General features: G+C 49.4%; 1 protein-coding gene across 8 annotated transcripts in view; it reads left to right on the forward strand.

The window, feature by feature from the left end:
- Positions 1–22,061, forward strand: part of MED15 (mediator complex subunit 15) — an 85,641-nt gene that overhangs the window by 51,021 nt on the left and 12,559 nt on the right. For 5 of the 8 annotated variants that reach the window (XM_010330490.3, XM_039462394.2, XM_039462391.2 and 2 more), the window contains exons 3-8: positions 449–500; positions 2,166–2,195; positions 3,975–4,187; positions 11,840–12,072; positions 13,827–14,174; positions 15,783–15,890. In XM_010330490.3, the coding sequence (XP_010328792.2) occupies positions 449–500; positions 2,166–2,195; positions 3,975–4,187; positions 11,840–12,072; positions 13,827–14,174; positions 15,783–15,890 (984 nt within the window). Of the gene's footprint in view, positions 1–448; positions 501–2,165; positions 2,196–3,974; positions 4,188–11,639; positions 11,707–11,839; positions 12,073–13,826; positions 14,175–15,782; positions 15,891–22,061 lie in introns of those variants that run through there. The other 3 variants (XM_074390894.1, XM_010330491.3, XM_074390896.1) reach the window with 2 other exon arrangements.

Here is a 22,061-nt window from a genome sequence, read left to right on the forward strand (position 1 = left end):
AAGGCAGCAACAGGCTGGGCTGAGAAATGAAAACCTTCTGTACAGATAGTGCAAAGACACAATGGCCCACCCACTGCTACCTCTGACAGGCCTTGTGCCCTCAGGCCAGCGCCTTGTTCCCCCAACCTACCTGTCCCCTTTGTGACGAAAAGAGGGCACTCGAGATGGCTCCCAGCTCTCTCAGCTGAGTGCCTTTAGGTCAGGGGAGAGAAGTGGCCGTTGGAGGCTCTCTGACCCCTTCTTGTTTCTTTGTGCCTGTTGTTGGCCAGCCTAGCTGAGCACTGATGGCTCTCTTCTGAGAGGTGGATTCCAGAGGAGGCCAAGCGTCTGAGTCTGCCTTGCAGTATGGACTTCAGCTCGACGCCAGCAGGCAAGGGGGCGGGAACGGGGAGTCCGATGGCTGCACTTCTTCATCTGGGATTAAACTGCTTCCTGTTTTTACTTTTAGGACGAATACCTTTCTCTCGTGGCCAGGCTCATTATCCATTTTCGAGACATTCGTAAGTAAGATTTTGCATTTCTGGGTTGTTGAGATCGCTGTGAGAGGCCAGCCCTGCTGCTGCCTCGGTGGAGCTTTCTGGGCAGGCCATGGCGCCTGAGTCAGAAGGTCTGTGTCACCTCATTTGCTTCTGGGAAGTTCTTCATTGCCTTGCATTTGATTGCAGATCCCCCATCCTCCCAGAGCCTTGGCCTCAAAAATGCTGATTCTGACATAATGGAAATGCTGTCCTCAAAGTGGTCTAAATGGGGTTGCTTTTTCACTTGCCCACTTAATCTCCCTTTTCATAGGACTGTTGTTTTTACTTCTGGGAAGTTCTTAAATAAGCAGTTTACCCTGGAACAGAAACTCTTTTCCCTAAAAGTTGATTTCATTGACTCGTGGAGGCCAGAGACACTTAGACATATGTTCCCTCTAGACTAGAAGCTTCTGAGGAAGACCTCCTGAGTCTGCACCCTGGCACCCTGCTGTGGTGAGGGCCCCTTCACCTCACATTGTGCCTTCTCTGATTCAGAGGGCCCAGTGTGGCTGTCAGCGAGGCAGTGGCCCCTGTTCTGCAGAAGTGAGTTGTCATCGCATCCTAGGGCCAGGGTCTTGGTGCTTGCATGTGTTACGTGGAAGCATGTGAACACCCAGTATTCCTGGATGGCCACAGTTTTTGAAGGAAACTGGGGCCAGCAGGTGCTGGCTTTCAGCCAACAATGGCTCCTGCCCACTGCCACTGCATAACCACTGGAGGCAGGCTTCTCTTGACACAGGCCTGTCCTTGGAGCACGTGCCTGGCGAGTCTCATTGCCATTCCCCTGTGGGTTAGGGACAGGCAGCTGTACCTTCAGTGTCTGTTGCTGGGACAAAGGGAGACATTGAGCACCCCAGAGCCTGGTAGGTTTTTCTTCTTTCCACACTAACTTTTCACCAAAATGACCGGCAAGGTGAATTTCACTGATCTCACTTTCTCTGTGGTGTTGGGAAGGTGTGGGAATGTGCAGGAGGAGAATGAGCAGCCCAGATTATCTAGCCCAGATGCACTGGCAAAGATTCCCCATGTTCAGCTCCCGGGGACAGTGGCCTGATTGGCGCACGCAGTCCTATGGAGCTCAGGGGTTAAGGGGAGGGGCTGAGCAGGAGGCCCAGGCCCCCATGGCTGCTATGGAAGTTCTTCATTGGGCACTGGGGTCAGCTGGACTGGTTTCCAGCTGGCCATGGACAGCCTCGGTTTCCTCATCTAGGTAAGAGAGACACTGCCTCACCAGAGTGAGCTGCAAAGGGAGGCAATGTAGGGTTTCAGCACCACTCCAGCCCCGCTGGGGTTCCTATAGTGTTCTTCTTATTTGTTTGCTCAGGGCTGAGCTGAGACTACAGACCTAGAAGAAAGGAAAGCCATAGTAGGCCTAGAGTCCCCAACCCCAGAGTGCCTCAGCCTTGGGGGCAGTTCCCTAAGGTCCCAGGTTGACCCTGAAGCAACTCTGTACCCTCTGCGCTCAGGTCCCTTGTGGGGTCAGCGCTGCCAAGAATAGAAACCCTTCCCATGGTAGCTGGGAGTACTAGGAGCTCCATAGTGATTGAGACTTGGGCAAATGTCTACAGAACTGACCTACCCGTGGAAATAATGTGGTTATATAAAACTTTGTTTACTTTGGTTTTTTTTGTTTGTGTTTTCATATAGATAACAAGAAATCTCAAGCTTCCGTCAGTGGTAAGAGTTTTCCCTTTTGAGTTAAAGTTCCTCCCAACTTTGGATTTGAGGTGGCAAGAATGACATAGTGCATGCCTCATGTGCCTGGGTTAACCTGTCACTAGAGGAGAATGCTTGCGGAGAGAACTCTGGAGGGAGGAGGCTGACCAGCTGTGCCCTGACCTCTCCAGCCTTCGTCTTCCTGCAGACCGTGAAGTCACATGATGCCTCCCCATCCTGTTTGACACAAATGCTGCCTTTGCCCAGCAAAAAGATAAACACTCACAAAGCTATTAAGACATTATCTGAAAGTGTTGAGCTCTCTCTCTGGTAGAGAACTATTATGCTGTTTTCTGTATAGTAATATGTAGTAGCATTTCTGAGAAAATGCTGTGAATTCACTTTTTTAAGTTACAAAGTTTCTTTGTAAATTTAGAAATCTGTCTGGATACTGTGGCTCATGCCTGTAATCCCAACACTTTGGGAGGCTGAGGCCGGCAGCTCACTTGAGGTCAGGAGTTTGAGATCAGCCTGGCCAACATGGTAAAACCCCATCTCTACTAAAAATACAGAAAAGAGCTGGATGTGGTGGCACGCACTTGTAGTCCCAGCTACTTAGGAGGCTGAAGCACGAGAATCGCTTGAACCTGGGAGGTAGAGGTTGCAGTGAGCAGAGATCGCGCTACTGTACTCCAGCCTTAAAAAAAAATAGTTTAGAAATCTGTATTTTTAAATTTCAGGGTTTATCCCATAAGGGGAATTCTGTCAATTCAGCCTTGGTCTCTGCTGACTAAGCTGCCAGGGAAGGAGTTTAACAGATCCAGGCTGGCCGACTGCATTCTGTCATCGGGAAGGGAGTGCACTGACCTCACAGGCCGAACACTGTCTGCCCTGCCCTAGGTAGTAGAGCTGTAAATGCCAGCTGTCTCTGACTGTGTGGGTCTTACCTTTCAGCCAGGACAGGAATTCTTGGCCAGCTGGGGCTAAGTAGCATCAAGGGCATGTGGCCAGAACATCTGGGGCCCTTGGCATTAGAGCATGGGATCCTGGGCACCACCCAGTTGTGTGACATGGTGGTCCTGCCGGGCCAGACCTGTCTGTGTACCCAGCAAAGGCGCTGGCCTTCGCTACTAAGTCCACACTGTTGTGACATTGGCCTCCTTGTCCTTGGTTGTGGCGTTGCTCACTGAGTTGCTGACCTTGTGGGCTTGGCACCTTTCTCTTCAGTGCTCTGTGGACCCCTCAGCTGTTCTGGCATGGTGGCCCTGCACACAGGGGCCCAGGCTCAGTTGGACTCTGCAACAGCAGGAGTGGAGCTGTGTATGCCTGTGGACTTGCGCCATCCCTGCGATAGCGTCCCCTGGCCACTGTGTTTTCGCTTGCTATGTAGAAAGGCCCATCGTACTTTGTATGCTCACCTAGCAGGAGGCCTGGACAGCCAGGAGGGGCAGGGGTTGCCACCTGCCCTCAAAGCCTCAGCCCATCTTTAGTGCACCTGCAGGCATCAGAGAGGTCATTTGTCTCTTAACATTAGGACCCTGGTCCAGGCCAGGCTAGAGGTGTGGGACATGCTCCTTGTTCTTGAGGAGCTCACTGTCTGGGAGCAGTGACCAACACACCTGGCATTCTTGTCACTCACATTTGGGAGTCTCCAGGAGTCTAGTCTCTTACTGCTTGGGGCCGTGAAGGGATTGAGCCTGTAGGTAGGGGAGATCTGTGCTCTGTGAGCCTCACAGCCTTTGAGCCATGGCCAGTCCAGTAGGTCCTTTCCTGAGAAGCTCTGCCCTTGTGTTCCCACAGATCCTATGAACGCACTCCAGAGCCTGACTGGCGGACCTGCCGCGGGAGCCGCCGGAATTGGCATGCCTCCTCGGGGCCCGGGACAGTCTCTGGGCGGGATGGGTGGCCTTAGTGCCATGGGACAGCCAATGTCTCTCTCGGGGCAGCCGCCCCCTGGGACCTCGGGGATGGCCCCTCACAACATGGCTGTCGTGTCTACGGCAACTCCACAGAGTGAGTACCACGCTTCCTGGAGGATTTGCCACTTTCTTGCAAGCAACAATACATTTTATTCCTGTGCTTATGATGGTATCAAGAAAAGCATGAAGAATCTCCAAATTTCTTTTTTTTTTTTTTTTTTTTTTTTTTTTAAATCTTTGTTGTATGTGGAGAGAAAAGGCTTCCAGTCTTCTTTGAGCTCCCAGAAGGGTTAAGTGATCCTGGGCCCTCCTCCTAGCCCTGGGCAAGAGGGTGGGGATGGCCTGACATTCCATACAAGGGTTTGTGTTTTGTGGCTGATATAGATACAGTGTGTTTCCTGGGGTTCTCAGCCACAAAGCAGGGCTGAGTGTCAGCACCCACAATTTCACTGTTTGAGCTCTGGGCACCATCTCTTCTAGTCTGCCCTTGCCCCTACGTCACCCTGGGCATGGCTTGCAGCCATATCATCCTCAGGCTCCCCTCCTGTGAAGGACATACTATGTCCTCTCCACGTGGCTATCCTGGCGGGGAATTGGGCTGTGATCAGATGTTATAGGTGAACCAAAGCTGCTCTCAAGGGGAGGCAAAGAACCTCCTTCTTTCCAGGACCTGTCTTTTGAGATGGGGTCTCGCTCTGTGGGCCAGGCTGGAGTGCGATGGCGCAATCACAGCTCACTGCAGTCTCGACATCCTGGGTTTATGTGATCCTTACACCGCGGCCTCCCAAGTAGCTGAGACCACAGGCTCACAGCCCTGCGCCCAGCTAATATTTCGTATTTTTTGTGGAGGTGGGACTTTACCATGTGGCCCAGGCTGGTCTTGAACTCCTGGGCTTAAGTGATCTGCCCATCTTGGCCTCCCAAAGTGTGCCCACCCTCAGGACCTATCTTATTGTATCTTTGAGTCCCATCAACATTTCTTGGAGTGTGCTGTGCCCACTGCAAAGTGCTTTAGTGTTTTTTTCCCTTTTATGTAACCTTTCATTTTTAAAATAGTTTAGGAGTCACAGGAAGTTGTGGAATAGCACAGAGAGTTCCCACATGCCCTTTACCCAGCTCTCCCCAGTAATAATATCTTACATAGAACATTGTCAAAACCAAGAAATTAATATTGGGGCGGTGCAATTATCTCGGAGTCTTAACTTGGATTTCATCAGTTGTTGTTTTTTTTTTTCTTTTGAGATGGAATTTCACTCTTGTTGCCCACTGGAGTACAATGGCGTGATACTGGCTCATTGCAACCTCTGCCTCCCGGGTTCAAGTGGTTCTCCTGCTTCAGCCTCCTTGAGTACCTGAAACTGAGCGCCTGCCACCACACCCGACTTATTTTGTATTTTTAGTAGAGATGGGGTTTCACTGTGTTGGCCAGGCTGGTCTTGAACTCCTCACCTCAGGTGATGCACCCACCTTGGCCTCCCAAAGTGCTGGGATTACAGGCATGAGCCATCATGCCTGGCCGACTTCATCAGTTTTTATACTCATTCTTGGGCTGCACATACGTGTATATGTAGGTCTGTGAGATTTTATCACAGGTCAAACCAAGTAACCATCACCACAATTGGCATTCAGAGCCGTTCCATTACCACCAACCAGCTCTTGTATTACCTCTTGGAAATCATGCTCTCCCTCCAGCCCTGAGCCCTGACAATTGCTGATTTGTCTTGTATCTCTGTAGTTCTGTGTCTTTGTGAACATTATGTAAATGGAATTGTACCATATGTGACTTTTCGAGATTGGCTTTTTAAACTCAGTCTGATACCCTTGAGATCCACCCGGGTTTTATCAGTAATTCATTCCTTTTCATCACTAAGTAGTATTTTGTGGAACGGATTTTCCACAGTTTGCTTATTCATTCACCCTTGAAGGACATTTGGATTGTTTGCTGATTTTGGCTGCTCTTACACAAATAAAGCTTCTGTGGATATCTGTGTACAAGCTTTGGTGCTTCAGCATATTTTTGTCACACATCCCTCATGATAACCCTGCGAAGAGGGCAGCATCACCTCCTCTGCTTTGTCAGCACAGCAGCTAATGAGAACCAGAGTTGTACCCCAGGCCAAGAGCTGGGATGGAAGCTGCTGCCTAACCCCATCCTCACACTCCTATCCCATCCTGTGTCGGGTTTCCTCTTCTCTGAGGCCACAGACATCCTAATTTCTACCCACTCCTGCTCTAGAATCTTTCTCCATCCCCGCTCTAGAATCTTTCTCCATCCCCAGCCACTGTCCCTTCTCATACTTTAATTCTCCTCTTACTTCCTGTTGTCTAACTCTCAGCACATGCTGGTTTCCCTGTCCTAGAATAATCCACCTGGTTCTTCATCCCAAGCTTTCATTCACCTCTCTTGTCTTAGCACATCGGATATGTACACCAGCTGGGCTTAGGGAGGACCCACAGAAGTGCTGGCTCTTGTTCCTTGTCACGTTCTACTCTTGTGTACTGGGCGCATTTTTATCATGAGCTAATATTTGATAATAAGAAATTGTTTTTAAGTGTTTGAGTTTAGAATGCTCACAAGAGTTGCCTTGTCATTCTACTCCAGAGACTTTGTCTTAAACCAGTGCTTTGTGAGAAGTTCAGTGGTGAAGCTTGGTATCCTGCCCACATCCTTCCTAGTCTCACCTTGGCCCACATCCTGTTTTTAGCTTCCAAAGGGCCTGGTCTTCTGTGTGGCACTAGGTGAAACAGTGGGTTCTCTACTTCTGCATCTTGCTGTACCACCTTTGTCAGAGACACTCTCTCTCTGCCCTTCACCACTTGCCTCCCGTGTCTCCGTGAAACAAGTGGTGGTGTCAACCCTGATGGGCATTTGATATCGCTCCCTGACACCTTTCCCAAAGACAACTGCATGATTAAGGAACGCCCTTTCAGGTCTTCATCCAATGCCACCAGGAGGGCGGAGCCTATGTCAGGTTTTGCCAGGGGCTCTCAAAGGGGAGAGGGGACATCGTGATAGTTTTCAGGTGACCTAGGTTAGTCTGAAAAGGTTGAAACTGCTGGCTGTTCTATGGCTGGGGCTGCATTGCAGAGTTGGTAGCAAAGCTTTTCAGTCTGCATTTTTGTTTCTCAAAGAGTTTTATATCATGCGCATGTAAGGCCGACTGTAAAAATAATTTCTAATGCCAACTGTGTGTTGGACTGGGTGCTGAGGACACGTCCTCCCCCTAGGTAGCTAGGTCTTGGTTACCGTGCCCTTTGGATTGCTGTCCTGCAGTAGTGGGGGAGGTTTTGTCCTCCTGAGCCTTGGTTGTTGCAAGGTTGGGGAGAGTAAGCTTAGGATTCCTCTAGTCAGCCAGGATTTATGCTAGGTCTTGTGTCACCCATCAGATGCCCCAGAAGCAGGTCCAGATTGGAGGAACATGTCCCCAGTGTAAGGCCTGTGTCAGTTGCACATTAAGGTCAAGCAGTGAGCACACAAAGATCACCAGGAATGAAGGGAAGGAGAGACACCATGAAGGAGAACCGGAATAATAGACAGATGGAGGCATGCTCAATGACCACACATACAGGAGCTGTTAGATACGGGCCATGGGGTATATAAAGGGATAAAGTGGAGAGCTGGGCACAGTGGCTTGCAGCTACAGTCCTGGCTATTCGGGAGGCTGAGGCAGAGGATTGCTTGAGGCCAGGAGTTTGAGGCTGTGGTGAGCTGTGATTGCATCACTGCACTCTAGCCTGGGGGACAGAGCGAGACTCCATCTCTGAAAAAATAGAAAACAAAAAAGAGCAGAATTTCAAATGACAAAGCATCATGAGCAGTGATACAACAGATTTGAAATGGAACCAAATGAAAGCTGTAGAAATGAGAAATATAATTACTGAATAAAGAAAATGAAGGAATAAACAGCCCATTAGATACAGCTGAAGAAAAAATTTGTGTAATAGAAACTACATTTGAAGAAATTACCTAGAATGTAGTACAGAGAAGAGCACATGGAAAATGTGAAAGCAAGAGTAAGAAATGAGGATAAGATCAGAAATTCTAATCGGCATCCAAGCAAAGCCCCAAAAAGGACCAAATGGAGAGAATGGAAGAAAACAGTATGTAAGGGGATAACGCTGAGAAAAGCCCAGCTGGCACCAAGCAAGTTAACCATCTCGACTGCTGTGAGACTGTAGAACACCAAAGTCCAGAAGAATTAGAAATAGCCAGTTCCTGCAAAGGAGCAGTAAATACACTCAGCAATGGAATCAGAAAGATGATAGAATATTGTTAAAGCATTGAGAATAGAGCTGCCAGTCACATTTGTATGCCAGCAAGACTCTTTCAGGGATGCGAAAAGCAAGTCGTTTTTAGATAAACCCAGTCTTAGAGACCTTCACTAAAAGGTTTTCTAAAGGATGTATCCTTTTATTTCACCTTTTTCCAATAAGCCTTTTGCACTCCTAGATACATTCTTTTGTTTAGCCTCTCTTCCCTCAGGTGATATTGAGCACAGATGATAGTAAATGTGTGTAAATCTAAACCAGTGATTCTCACCCGGGGTGATGTTGCACCACAGGGATATTTGACAATGTCTGGAGACATTTGGGGATGTCACTACTGTGGGGGTGCTGCTGGTGCATAGTGGGTGGAGGCCAGAGAGGCTGCTAACCGTCTTACAAGTACAGGTCAGCCCCCACTACATAGAATCATCTGGGTCAAACGCCAGTAGTGAAAAGGTTGAAAATCTCTGATGTAAATAAAAATTTACCTCTGTAAAATAATAATGCTCAAGCTAACCGCCATACAGACTTGTCACATTCCAAGCACTATTTTTATTTTTATTACTATTATTATTATTATTATTATTAATAGAGCTAGGGTCTCCTCTTGTTGCCCAGGCTGGTCTCAAATTTCTGAGCGCAGGCCATCCGCTGCCTCGGCTTTTATTTATTTATTTATTGATTGATTGATTGATTGATTGAGACGGAGTTTCGCTCTTGTTACCCAGGCTGGAGTGCAATGGCGCGATCTTGGCTCACCGCAACCTCCGCCTCCTGGGCTCAGGCAATTCTCCTGCCTCGGCCTCCTAAGTAGCTGGGATTACAGGCACGCGCCACCACGCCCAGCTAGTTTTTTGTATTTTTAGTAGAGACGGGGTTTCACCATGTTGACCAGGATGGTCTCGATCTCTCGACCTCGTGATCCACCCGCCTCGGCCTCCCAAAGTGCTGGGATTACAGGCTTGAGCCACCGCGCCTGGCATTGCCTCGATTTTTTAAAGTGCTGGGATTACAGGCATGAGCCACTGCACCCAACCCCAAGCACTGTTTTGACTGTTTTCCTTACATAATAGATTACTTAATTCTTAGTCCAGTGTGTGGAGTGGATACTATTGTTGTCTTTTCTAACAGGGAAAACTGAGGCAATGAGCAGTGACAGAGTTGAGGTTTTGAGTTCAGGGAGCCTAGCTCAGAGGCTGTATTCCTAACCTCAAATCTATCCAGCCTCTTAATAGAATGTCTGCTGTGAAGAGTAACATCAACAAACTATGAAATAAATGGAAGTCAGAAGGGAGATATAGCATGAATATCGGGTCCATTGTGTACATGTAAAACCTACTTTAAAAAGTAGTAAATTTGGGAACTGCTAAAATATTGATAATGTTTATACTTTAAATATGCATGATAAATTTGAAAAATGATTGCTAAAACAATGGAAATAATTCATAAAATTTAAGATCAATAGGAAAAATACAATGCAGAGATCCATCTAATACAGAGTTCAATCCAATCATCCAACAAAAATGCAATAAACACAAGGAAGCTTAGAAAAAATGAAAGACAAATAAAAGTTTAGTCCACTCACATTTATTATGATTACTTATATTATGATTACTTATGAGGCTGAGGGAGGAGGGTCACTCCAGCCCAGGAGGTCAAGGATGCAGTGAGCCACGATGGTACCACTGTAGTCCAGCCTGGGTAACAGAGTGAGACCCCATCTCAAAAAGAAAAACAAAAACCTTACATCCATCAGAATTGCTAAGATGAATAGTGATAGCCTCAAATGTTGGTGACAGAGAAACTGAATCAGTCATATATTGCTGGTAAGAATGTAAAGCGATTTCACCTTCTTCCAAAATGAAATATGCAACTTGGCAGTTACACTCTTGGGTATTTTTCCTAGAGAAATGAAAACCTTGCATAAAAACCCATGCACAAGGCTGGGCGTGGTGGCTCACACCTGTAATCCCAGCACTTTGGGAGGCGGAGGTGGGCGGATCATCTGAGGTCAGGGGTGCGAGACCAGCGTGACCAACATGGAGAAACCCTGTATGTACTAAAAATAAAAACTTAGCCAGGCATGGGTGGTGGCACGCTCTGTAGTCCCAGCTACTCAGGAGACTGAGGCAGGAGAATCGCTTGAACCTGGGAGGTGGAGGTTGTGGTGAGCCGAGATTGTGCCACTGCACTCCATGCTGGGCAACAAGAGGGAAACTCCGTCTCAAAACAAAAACAAAAACACCAAAAAACAAGCAAAACCCACAAACAAACCCATGCACAAATTTTCATAGCAGCTTTATTTGTAGTAGCCCAAATCTGCATTTACCCAGATGTCCTTCAACTTGAATGGTTAAACACACTGTGAGGTGCTTGTACCATGGAATACCCTGGCAATACAAGGAAGGAACTACTCCTAGAACTACAACCTGTATGGTGAATGTGAAAAGCCAATCCCAAAAAGAAGTTTCATACTGTATGGTTCCATTTTTGAAATATATATAATTTTGAAATGACAAAATTTTAGAAATGAAGGCTACCATGCTGGGTCAGGGTTCCTGAGAAAGGTGTCAACACAAGGGATCCTTGCAGTGTGGGGCTTTGCAGTGTACTCACTGGTGGTGACTGAACCCACCCAGGTGATAAAATTTTCTAGAACTTAGTACACACACCCACACAAGTGAGCATACATAGTGGTTATGATACCTTGTAGTTTTGTAGAATGTTATCATTAGAGGAAACTGGGCAAAGTATACAAAGGATCTTTTTGTATTTGATACAGCTTTATTGAGACATAATTCTCATTACCATACAGTTCACCCATCTGAAGTGCTCCACTTGGTAGGTTTTAGTGTAATTCAGAGGTGTGCAGCCATCATAATTTTAGAATATTTTTGTCTTCACCCCAAAAGAAACCTCACTCCCCAGATAATCTTGTAATTGACTGTTAACATGAGTAGTTTTCATAATAGCCACAAAGTAGAAGCAGCCCAAAAGTTCATCAGCTGATGAATGGATAAATAAAACATGGGAAACTGATGTAGTAGAATATTATTTGGTGATAAAAATAACACGGAAAAGTTGATATATGCCACAACATGGGTGAACTTATAAATGGTATGCTAAAGAAAGGTCACAAAAGAGCACGTCTGATGCCATTTATACAAAGAGTCCAGAAGTGGCCAACCCATAGAGACAGATTACTGGTTGCCAGAGTCTAGGCTTCTTACCTATCCAAAAGACTTAATTGTCCCTTTTCTTTTCTCTTTGATTATTATAGAGTAACTCAGATAGGAAATTTCAAAATCAACACAAATGCTACTTCGTATTTTCTCTTTCTGTCTGTGGTAAGTGGAACATTCAGATTCCAGCGGCAGCCATGGCAGTGGGGCCTTTGCTGGCTGTTTTGTCCCCTGCTGTGCAGCCCTGTGGTGGAGGTTCTGCGGCGTGGACTGACTGGCGGCTCTGGTCTTTTCTCAGCCCAGCTGCAGCTCCAGCAGGTGGCGCTGCAGCAGCAGCAGCAGCAACAACAGCAGCAGTTCCAGCAACAGGCGGCGCTGCAGCAGCAGCAGCAACAGCAGCAGTTCCAGGCTCAGCAGAGTGCCATGCAGCAGCAGTTCCAAGCAGTAGTGCAGCAGCAGCAGCAGCAGCTCCAGCAGCAGCAGCAGCAGCAGCAGCATCTAATTAAATTGCATCATCAAAATCAGCAACAGGTACCAAGTCCCCTGTTCCTGCTCTTGGCCTCCCCCTGCAGTGTGAGCCCTGGGCTGGCATCAGCCATGGTGCTGGGTGCAGTGCCCGGAGCCAGCCGAGGGTCCTCTTGACACGTGTGCCTTCCCTTTTTCCTGGGCTTCTTGAAAAGTCTGGAACAGGCAGGAGAAATAGACCCTGACTCACTAGGAAGGTTCTGCGATCGATCCCTTCCATTCCAGCTTCGGGCATCTGGCTGTGGGCCTCCTGTGTGCTTCAGGGGCTACAGGGGATTCAGACAAGAGTGAGCTGATGCAAGAAGGGAGACAAACACTCTGAGGTTTAGGACTGCTTGGGCCAGTGTGGGCCATTTTTGCTGAGGACACATGCGCCTGCTGTTTTCCTCTCTGTCTTGGGGTCTGGGCTCAGTGTTAGTTGACCTCTAGCTGGTGTTCCATGGGATAGCGGTGATGTCATGTTGGCAACACTGCTTCTCAGAAGCTGTTCAGCTTCCCATGGTTTCCAGTGAGAGTCTAGATGTGTTAAACATCTGTCCTCACAACAGGTCTTGGTTGGGAAAGGAAAGCCTCAAAGGGCCCCCACAACCCTCCACCCCTTAAGGCCTCAGCTTGCTGGGCTTCTCTGGATCTTGGGGCTCCTGTCCCAGAGCTGACAGTACATCTGCAGCCAGACTTTTCCTTCTTGTCCTGACAAGCAGACCTTGACCGTCACCATGAGGCTCATACCACTGACCTCTAGGGGCAAAGCAAGCACCATTGTGGAGGCTTCAGAAATCTGCATTTTGAGCAGCCGGGCGCGGTGGCTCAAGCCTGTAATCCCAGCACTTTGGGAGGCCGAGACGGGTGGATCATGAGGTCAAGAGATCGAGACCATCCTGGTCAATATGGTGAAACCCCGTCTCTACTAAAAATACAAAAATTAGCTGGGCATGGTGGCACGTGCCTGTAATCCCAGCTACTCAGGAGGCTGAGGCAGGAGAATCGCCTGAACCCAGGAGGCGGAGGTTGCGGTGAGCCAAGATCGCGCCATTGCACTCCAGCCTGAGTAACAAGAGCGAAAACTCCGTCTCAAAAAAAAAAAAAAGAAAAAGAAATCTGCATTTTGCCCCAGCTTTTATCCTAGCTTCCATGGAGCTGCTACTAATTGTCACCTTTCCTGAAGCTTCTAGATATTTCCTTTGAACCATCCTAGGGGAATGGTAGCCAACCTGTAGTGACCAGAGCCCAGGCAAGCACTTGATGCCTCCTTGGTGTCAGGAAGACAGCTGGTGTTGGCCTTGGAGGCCCAGAGCCTTTCTATGGGAGGTGTGCCCCTCCCCATGTGAGTGAGAGGTCAGCCCAGGAAGGCCGCCTTTTTTTTTTTTGAGACGGAGTCTTACTCTGTCACCCGGGCTGGAGTACAGTGGTGCGATCTCAGCTCACTCAAACTGCACCTCTCAGGTTCAAGTGTTTCTCCTGCCTCAGCCTCCTGAGTAGCTGGGATTACAGTCCTGTGCCACCATGCCTGGCTAATTTTTATATTTTTAGTAGAGACGGGGTTTCACCATGTTGGTCAGGCTGGTCTCAAACTCCTGACCTTGTGATCCACCTGCCTCGGCCTCCCAAAGTGCTTGAGCCACTGTGCCCGTCCAGGAAGGCCTTCTTGATGGCCATGCAGTTGCCTACCTGTGCTTTCTGGGGCCCAGGCTGGCACAGGGAGGAGCTGGTGTCCCAGAGGTGGATGAGTGATAACTGAGTGCTGCTTGTTCTGTCTCTAGATACAGCAGCAGCAACAGCAGCTGCAGCGAATGGCACAGCTGCAGCTCCAGCAACAGCAGCAGCAGCAGCAGCAGCAGCAGCAGCAGCAACAGGCTTTGCAGGCCCAGCCACCAATTCAGCAGCCACCGATGCAGCAGCCACAGCCTCCGCCCTCCCAGGCCCTGCCCCAGCAGCTGCAGCAGATGCATCATCCACAGCACCACCAGCCACCGCCACAGCCCCAGCAGCCTCCAGTTGCTCAGAACCAACCATCACAACTCCCGCCACAGTCACAGACCCAGCCTTTGGTGTCGCAGGCACAAGCTCTCCCTGGACAAATGTTGTATACCCAGCCACCACTGAAATTTGTGAGTACCTGTGGCCTGCAACTCATGGCTCTGTCAGCAGCAGTTTCTCTACACATTTTGGCTAGAGACAGCATGTCATATTATTCAAGTGCCGAGACTTCTGGCAGCCCCACCCCTTGCCAGCCCTGCCAACTGTAGTATGGCTCAGCAAGGGAGCGTGTATTTTGTGTTTCATGTTCCAAGAGGTGCATCTGCACCCCATACAGGTTGCTGCTGCTGCTGGGGCAGCAAGTCACATTCCAAGCAGCGTGACTGATTGCAGTAGTGCTGTGGGGCCTTTCAGGGTATGGGTGATTTGACTGATGGGCACCACGTGGAAGGATGTGCCAGCTCTATCAGTGTCTGGTGGTTTGCCAGCTGTTCAGAGTTACATTCTAAGGCAGTATCTTTTTTTTCTCTACACTCTGCCAAGTCTCAGGAGAACAAAATTCATTACTATATTTTTGAGGGGAGTATTAACATAAAAGACTGTTATTCCCAGTCTCATTTTGTATCTCTGCACAAAGCCAGTCTAGTCAGTGACACTGGCACAGAGGACAGAGTATTATCACCAGGATGGAGAGAGCTGTACCAAGGGGCCTTTTGGACAACTCTTTGGCTCACTTGGTTTTTGTGGCCTTTTCTACTTGTGATTCATTGAGTGGAGTGGGGGCCTGAGCCAAGTATGGGGGTGAACAGGAGGCCTCATAGAGGCAGGCTGGAAGTCTAGGAGAGTTGTGAGGAGCAAATATGGTCACTCGTATCACCTGGGAGCCAACACACTGACCCCTGAGACTGTGCGGACTGGAACCCTTGTGTGCTGCATGGTGGGGTGTGCCCTGGCGGAGTTTGCCCTGTTGGCTTGGAAATGTCTAAGGAGGAGCCCCCTGAGTAATGGTGCAGGCCTGTCCCTCTGGAGTCCCCTCCATGCAGTGTATTCACAGTTGCCCCTTTTGCCCAAGCTTGCCCCCGCACTTTTTTTTTTGAGACAGGGTCTCTCTCTGTTGTCCAGGCTGTAGTGCACTGATGTGATCAGATCTCCCTTGCTCAAGCGATCCTCCTACCTCAGCCTTCCAAGTAGCTAGGGCTACAGGCATGCATCCCCACACCCAGCCAAATTTTTGTATATTTTGTAGAGATCGGGTTTGGCCATGTTGCCCAGGTTGGTCTCAATCTCCTGGGCTCTGCTGGCCTTGGCCTTCCAAAATGCTGAGAATACAGACAGGAGCCACTAGGCCCTTCCTTCTGCTGGCCGGCCGGTGACCCTGCTTTACTTCAAGGAATCAGGCTGAGTGAGGCTCTTGTGGACCTTCAATATGGTTGGCCCAGAGGATGGGCAGTCTAGGCTGTTAGCTCTACATTGGAAGCTGTCACTGCTTGTGGTGATAGCTGGTGCTGAGGGATATGTGGTGACATACCAGTGGGAGGGCTGTGCCGCCTCTTGCCAGAGTTGGATTTGAGCTTATGGGATTCTAAATGGCCAGTGAGGTGACATCACAGCACATGAAGTAATGAAAGTCCCATTTCCCATCTGAAGAAAGGCTCCATTTCCTAAGCTCCCACAGGAGGAGTGGGCTCTGCTCTCTGCCTCAGGTGGTTCCAAATCCCATTCTCTCTTCCTCCCACAAGGTCCGAGCTCCAATGGTGGTGCAGCAGCCCCAGGTGCAGCCCCAGGTGCAACAGCAGACAGCGGTACAGACAGCTCAGACTGCCCAGATGGTGGCTCCCGGAGTCCAGGTGAGGGTCTGGGGGCTGTGGGCTCCATAGTCACCGGCAGGTGCATGGTCACCTGTGCATGGTGTGCTACAGTGAGGGTCCTGGTTTGATTAGGTGCTGGGGCTAAGTTGGTAAAGCAGGGGGCTTCTCTCCCCCTTGCACTCTGTGAGATAACCCTAGAGTCCTTGGGGTGGCCAGCTGTGTGTGCTTGGTCATGTCTAGGACCACCAGCTGCATAGCGCCTGTTGTTTCTAGCTTTGCTTGGGCATCCTTGATCATCCTTCTTCCTTGCCACTCTGAGTGACTCTGGAAATGTGTATCAGAGAGTAGAAGGCTGCAGTTTCATCCTCACTTCTCACCTTCCATTTGAGAGTCTGAGTACAGAGCGGACCAGGGTGGAGGGCAGCTTTCTAGATGCTCCGAAGCAGATGGGAGCCATACGCAGCAGGAGAGTGGGAGAGGGCATCCTGGTGCTCACTCACCTGCACTCAGGGACTCCAGCGCCGTGTGGTGAGAAGCGTGCCACTCTCATGTTGCTGAGTCTGCTGGTGTGTCATGTGTGTGGAAATGTGTCTCTGTGTGTCAAGTGTTAGTGAATGCATACGGGCTCACCTGGCCTCCTAGTGTCCCGGATTGGAGGCCCAGGATTTCTGTACCTTCTCAGATAGCCCCGCCTCTCCTTGCTGCCACTGAGGCGGGGGGCGTACAGTCTGGGGCTTCAGTTCTTCCTGTTTCCACACGGTGGTGGAAACACTGTTGATCCTGACTTGGATGAGGTGTTGGCTTTAGAAAGAATCAGAATGTGCTAGTTGATGTGGTAAGACTGTGGCTGAGTTTCAGCCCACAGCTGGCAGTATGCCTACACTTTGCTGTCATCTTAAGGGTGCCAGCCACACACCTGGTCTTATGATTTTCTGCAGGCCGGCTGGGTGCAGTGCCTGGGTGCACAGTGCTGCATGGCAGGCTGCATCTCACACCTGGGGGTTGCTCCGTAATGTCCTTCCTGGTGCCTGCTGCCTCTCTCAGGTCCCTGGGAAGCCACCTGAGGGGGGAATCTGAGGTGTTTGGCTGTAGCTGAGCTTGCATCCTATCTCGGCATGGCACCAAATGTCTTGGGCCCAGGGTCCGCATGTCACTTTCTTGCTTAAATGGAGCCTTGTGTAAAACATACCACAAAACTCGTGTTTACTTACAGCTGAGGGAGGCTGACCACCTTGTGTGATGAGGTTGGAGGTCTCTGCCATCTCCCTGTGTGTCTCGGCATGTCTTCAGGCTTCCTGGGGGGCTCCCTTGTCCTGGTCTATCATGCAGAGGAAGGATGTGGTGTGTGTTCAGAGCCAGCTTGGTGGTGGCACATAGTGACTGCCCAGCCATTGGAAGCTGCTGCCCTTGCCTCTTTGGACTGTCATTCCCCTGTTCAGGATCTCACTTCATGGAAACTTCTATACCACAGGTCAAGCCCAGCAGGAAAGTGAGAGCTGCTCTTTTTTTTTTTCTGAGACAGAATCTCACTGTCACCCAGGCTGATTTGCAGTTGCGTGATCTTGGTTCACTGCAACCTCTGCCTCTTGAGTTCAGGCAATTCATGTGCCTCAGGCTTCCAAATAGCTGGGACTACAGACGCCTACCACCACACCTGACTAATTTTTGTATTTTTAGTAGAGATGGGGTTTCACCCTCTTGGCCAGGCTCTTGAACTCCTGACCTCAAGTAATCCAACTGCCTCAACCTCTCAGAGTTCTGGTATTGCAGGTGTGAGCCATCATGCCCAACCTAGAACTTACCTTTTCTTTTTTCATTCTTTCTTTCTTTTTTGGTTTGAGACAGAGTCTTGCTCTGTCACCTAGGCTAGAATGGCTGGAGTGCAGTGGTATAACCTTGGCTCGCTACAACCTCCATCTCCTGGGTTCAAGCAATTCTCCGGCCTTAGCCTCCCAAGTAGCTAGGACTACAGGCACGCCACTACACCCAGCTTATTTTATGTTTTTTTGTTTGTTTGTTTGTTTGTTTGTTTGTTTTTGTATTTTTAGTAGAGATGGGCAAGTCTGGTCTTAAACTCCTGACTTCGAGTGATCCATCTGCCTCAGCCTCCCAAAGTGTTGGGATTACAGGCGTGAGCCAATGTGCCCAGCCGAACTTTTGTTTTCTTTCCATTTCTTGGTATTTGGAAAGTGAGCATCCAAATGTCCAACAGCCAATGTTTTCAGCTGGTGCAGGCCCAGCTGGTATGTTCATTAGGCTTCTAACTCAAGAAAGTGTCCTCCATGCAGTCTTGCTGGCATCCCATCACCTTCCAGAAGCAGGAGTCGGCTGCGTGTACTCATGGCCCATGCTGAGCCTGTCCTCGGGGCACTGGTCTTCCTGCCGCTTTCTCCAGCCCTTGTTTCAGGTAGAGGTCCCTGCCTGGCTGGCACAGGAAGGAGAATGGAGGGTGGTCACCACTGTGGTTAGCTGCAGAGTGAGTTTGGTGTTTTAAAGAGCATTGCCTACCTGCCTTGTGGCACCATGTGCTGCCATGTAAGGAATTCCCAAGGGCTGGGTGGCAGAGACTTGTAGGTTCTCAAAGTCCAGCAGTGGGTAGGGTGTATCTTTGAGGTACTTCTCAGTCCAAATGTGGCACCTTGAGATTCTGTAACCCGCATTCTGCTGGTTTTCTCTCAGGGCTTGGTCTTGGCCTTGTTGCAAGGAAGCAGTTTCTTGGGGGCTGATTGGGCGCCCTCACTGCATTGTTCCAGCAATAGCAGCGCCCCCTGCTGGGGGAAGGAGGGTGTTGGGCACAGCAAGCCCTCTGAGGGACTGTCTGGATTCACAATCTTCCTTTGAAACTTAAATTGGCAGTGACCAGGTAAGGCTATCGTACTCTGATCCAAAAACCTTAAAAGTATGTGTGGTAACTGTAGAAGCCAGAAAGTAGAGAGAAATAGAAGTAAGAGAACCATTCCATGAGAGAGAAGGTCTGGTGTCCTTTCTGGTTCTTTCCCATAGTCAAGGCCATGCTATCCTGAGGTTTTGTGCAGCATCTTCCACGTCAACATGGAATGAAATGTCCTTCCTCCTCTAATTAGCAAGCCCTGGTTGATGCCAAGGAACTCTGTCATACTCCTCTGGAATGTCTCCTGCCAGCCTCAATTACCGTCTTGTTCTTGGATCTTGAGATAATTTCAGATTTTTTGCTATTACCAGTGATGCATATCTTGATGTCCTAGATTGTTCCTAGATTGTTGCTGAAGCTGGTCAGAGGTGAGTGACTGGTTCACTTTGAGGGCCTTCTGATCTGATCAGCTGCCATCTAACGAGAAGGTCAGAGATGCAGATTGGAGCTCCCCTCGTGGTGCTCACACCTCGTGGTGCTCACACAGTGAACATCAGGATGTGGTGACCGCGTGTTGCAGCTTGTGTGAGCTGCCGTGTGCTGCAGAAACAGGCCTGTGAGTTCATGAATGAAATTCTGGGATTGGGGGCCCCAATGCAGGCAGCCTTCCACGCTCTGACTCTCAGGTCTGCCCTCTGAGAGCCGAAGAGAGGTGCCCTGTCAGGCCCTTGCAGTGCTGTGGTGATGGGTGTGGTAAATGGTAGCCCGGGACTGAGTATTTTAGAAAAATTGCTCAGCCTGTGGTGTGCACACCTGGTTCTCGAAATTTCTAGTGTTATTTATGTAGCTGAGAAGGGTGATGTCACTCACAAAGAGATTTAGCAGGACACAGCAGACTTCTCTTTCTCCCCTATAAAACCAATACAGGCCAGGCACAGAGGCTCATGCCTGTAATCCCAACACTTTGGAAAGCCGAGGTGAGAGGATCGCTTGAGACCCAGGAGTTCAAAACTATCCTGGGCAACACAGTGACACCCTGTCTTTAAAAAAAAATAAAAAGTTAGCTGGGCACAGTGGTTCGTGTCTGTAGTCCCAGCTACTCGGGAGGCTGAAGTGGGAGGATCACACAAGCCCAGAGGTTTAAAGCTGTAGTGAGCCTTGATGACAGCATTGTACTCCAGCCTGGGAGAGAGAGCAATAGTCTTGTCTCTTTAAAAAAGCAAAAGGCAGGACAGAATGCATCTCATTTTCTTTTCTTTTCTCTTTTCTTTTCTCTTCTTTTTTCTTTTTCTTTTTCTTTTTCTCTTTTTTTAAGATGGAGCCTTGCTCTGTTGCCCAGGCTGGAGTGCAGTTGTGCGATCTTGGCCCACTGCATCCTCCACCTCCTGGGTTCAAGCGATTCTCCTGCCTTAGCCTCCCAAGTAGCTGGGACTACAGGTTTGCACCACCAAACCTGGCTAATATTTGTATTTTTAGTAGAGACAGTGTTTCGTCATGTTGGCCAGGCTGTTCTCGAGCCCTTGGCCTCAAGAGATGTGTCCACTTCGGCCTCCCAAAGTGCAGGAATTACAGGCGTGAGCCACTGTGCCTGGTCATGCATCTCATTTTCAAACGGTCCGTATGCTTTTGTCGTTTAACCTTCTATTCTTGTAGTATGTGAAACAGAGCTCTAATTTACAAGTCACAAAGATTTATCATCCAGACTCCCATTATGGATGTGGCATTACTGATTCACAGCTGCCCTACTGGAGCCTTGGCCACCCTGGAGGACCCTCTCTCTTTTCTGTGGACCCTTCTGCACAGCAGCTACAGTGGAGAGAGTCAGACCTGGGGGTGGGGAAGAGGTTTTTTTGGATTCCTCTATAGGTGTTAGGAAGTAGTGAAATGTCATCACTTAACAGTGAATCCTGGGTGGTAGCTGCCTCACTCATCTGATCCATTTGTGTTGGCACTTGTAGTTGAAAGAAATTGGGCTTTCCTTATCAGGAGTTCTCAGTAACAAGAACATCAGTCAGCAGTATATTAGACTTAAACTTTGCATACCTTGTGTTTTTTTGTTTTTCTCTTCCTGGAAAAAAGTTTGCTTCTCTCATACCATCTGACTTACTTCCAGGCCTTTCTCCCTTGTGGAACGAGTGCTGTTGAGCACTGCTGCACTCTCAGAAGGGCTCCTCCGAAGTGCTGCAGGTAGTGGTAAATAGACTTTACCCCACTGGGGTTGCTTCTTTATGTTTCTCACCCCCAGGAAGTTCATTTGTTGCTCTGGCTGCAGGAATGAGTGAGGTTCTGGTTGGCATCTGCTGTGCCGTGTCACTCCCGGCTTCTGGTGCCTCCTGTGTGTGCCCATGGTTGTGAGTGTGGGCCACGTGTGTGAGGCCATGGTTCCCTACAGCCATTCTCCAGCTGACACCCATTATTGTTACTGCCACCTGTTGCTGCCTGTGCGGAAGACTGGTAGCACCTCCTGGAGCTTGGGACCCAGCACACAGCCTCCCACCATGAGACGTGTCGTTTTTCCATGGATCAGTCCTGCTTTCTTTCTGAGCCTGGCGTGTTTTGTTCTAGTTTGTAACCATCCTAAGAGCCTGCAGGCCCTGCTTTTCAGGGACGAGACTCAGGCCCTATCCCCAAATCAGAGCCCAGAGCAAGAGTGGTCGAGCCTCGGTCCACAACAGTCCTCTGCTGCCCTGCTGCCTTTGTAGTTCGAGAGGTGTGCACTGATGAGGGAATTGGTCCTGGCTCACGCTGGAGTTCCTGACTCGAATCCCTGTGGAGGTGAACTTCCTCATCAGGGAGGAGGCCCACCAAGGAGTCCCTCAGGCTTCTCTTGCTCACCTTTGGCCATTTTTATTAAAACCAGTTCTTTAATAGATACTAGGACCAGCAGCCTCAGAGAGGCCTAGAGGAGGAGATGAGGATGGTTTGGGTTCAGGCTGTAAGAGATATGCCACTGAGAAGGAAGGATGCTGTGAGCAAGCTTACCTGAGCTCACGGTTCAGTGGCAGCCAAGTGTTCTCATCACAAGCTTTGGTGGAATGTACTCTTTCGATATCTGTCCCCAGGAGCCTGGTCTCCCAGAAACACTAGCCCAGGCCCTCAAGTTCTGGCTCTGATGGTTCTGTGGGCTGTAGGATTCTGCTCTCTTAGCAACGTGTGTTCAGAGGTGTGTTAAGGACACCAGTGTAGGAGAGCAGCCAGTAGAATAGAAAGGTCTGGAAGCAGCATTCTTGGCAACTCTTCTAGATTCCCAGTGCCCAGACAGACCTGGAGGTGCTGTGGGCTTGAACATGTGGGCGGCCTGCCTTTCCAGGCTGCCCCAAGCTGCCCAAGGGTCCCTCGCCCTGGTGCTCCTTCTTGCAGAGGCTACACACGCCCTCTCC

The sequence above is a fragment of the Saimiri boliviensis genome, chromosome 21 (assembly GCF_048565385.1).
Source record: "Saimiri boliviensis isolate mSaiBol1 chromosome 21, mSaiBol1.pri, whole genome shotgun sequence".
Taxonomy (NCBI): Eukaryota; Metazoa; Chordata; class Mammalia; order Primates; family Cebidae; genus Saimiri; species Saimiri boliviensis.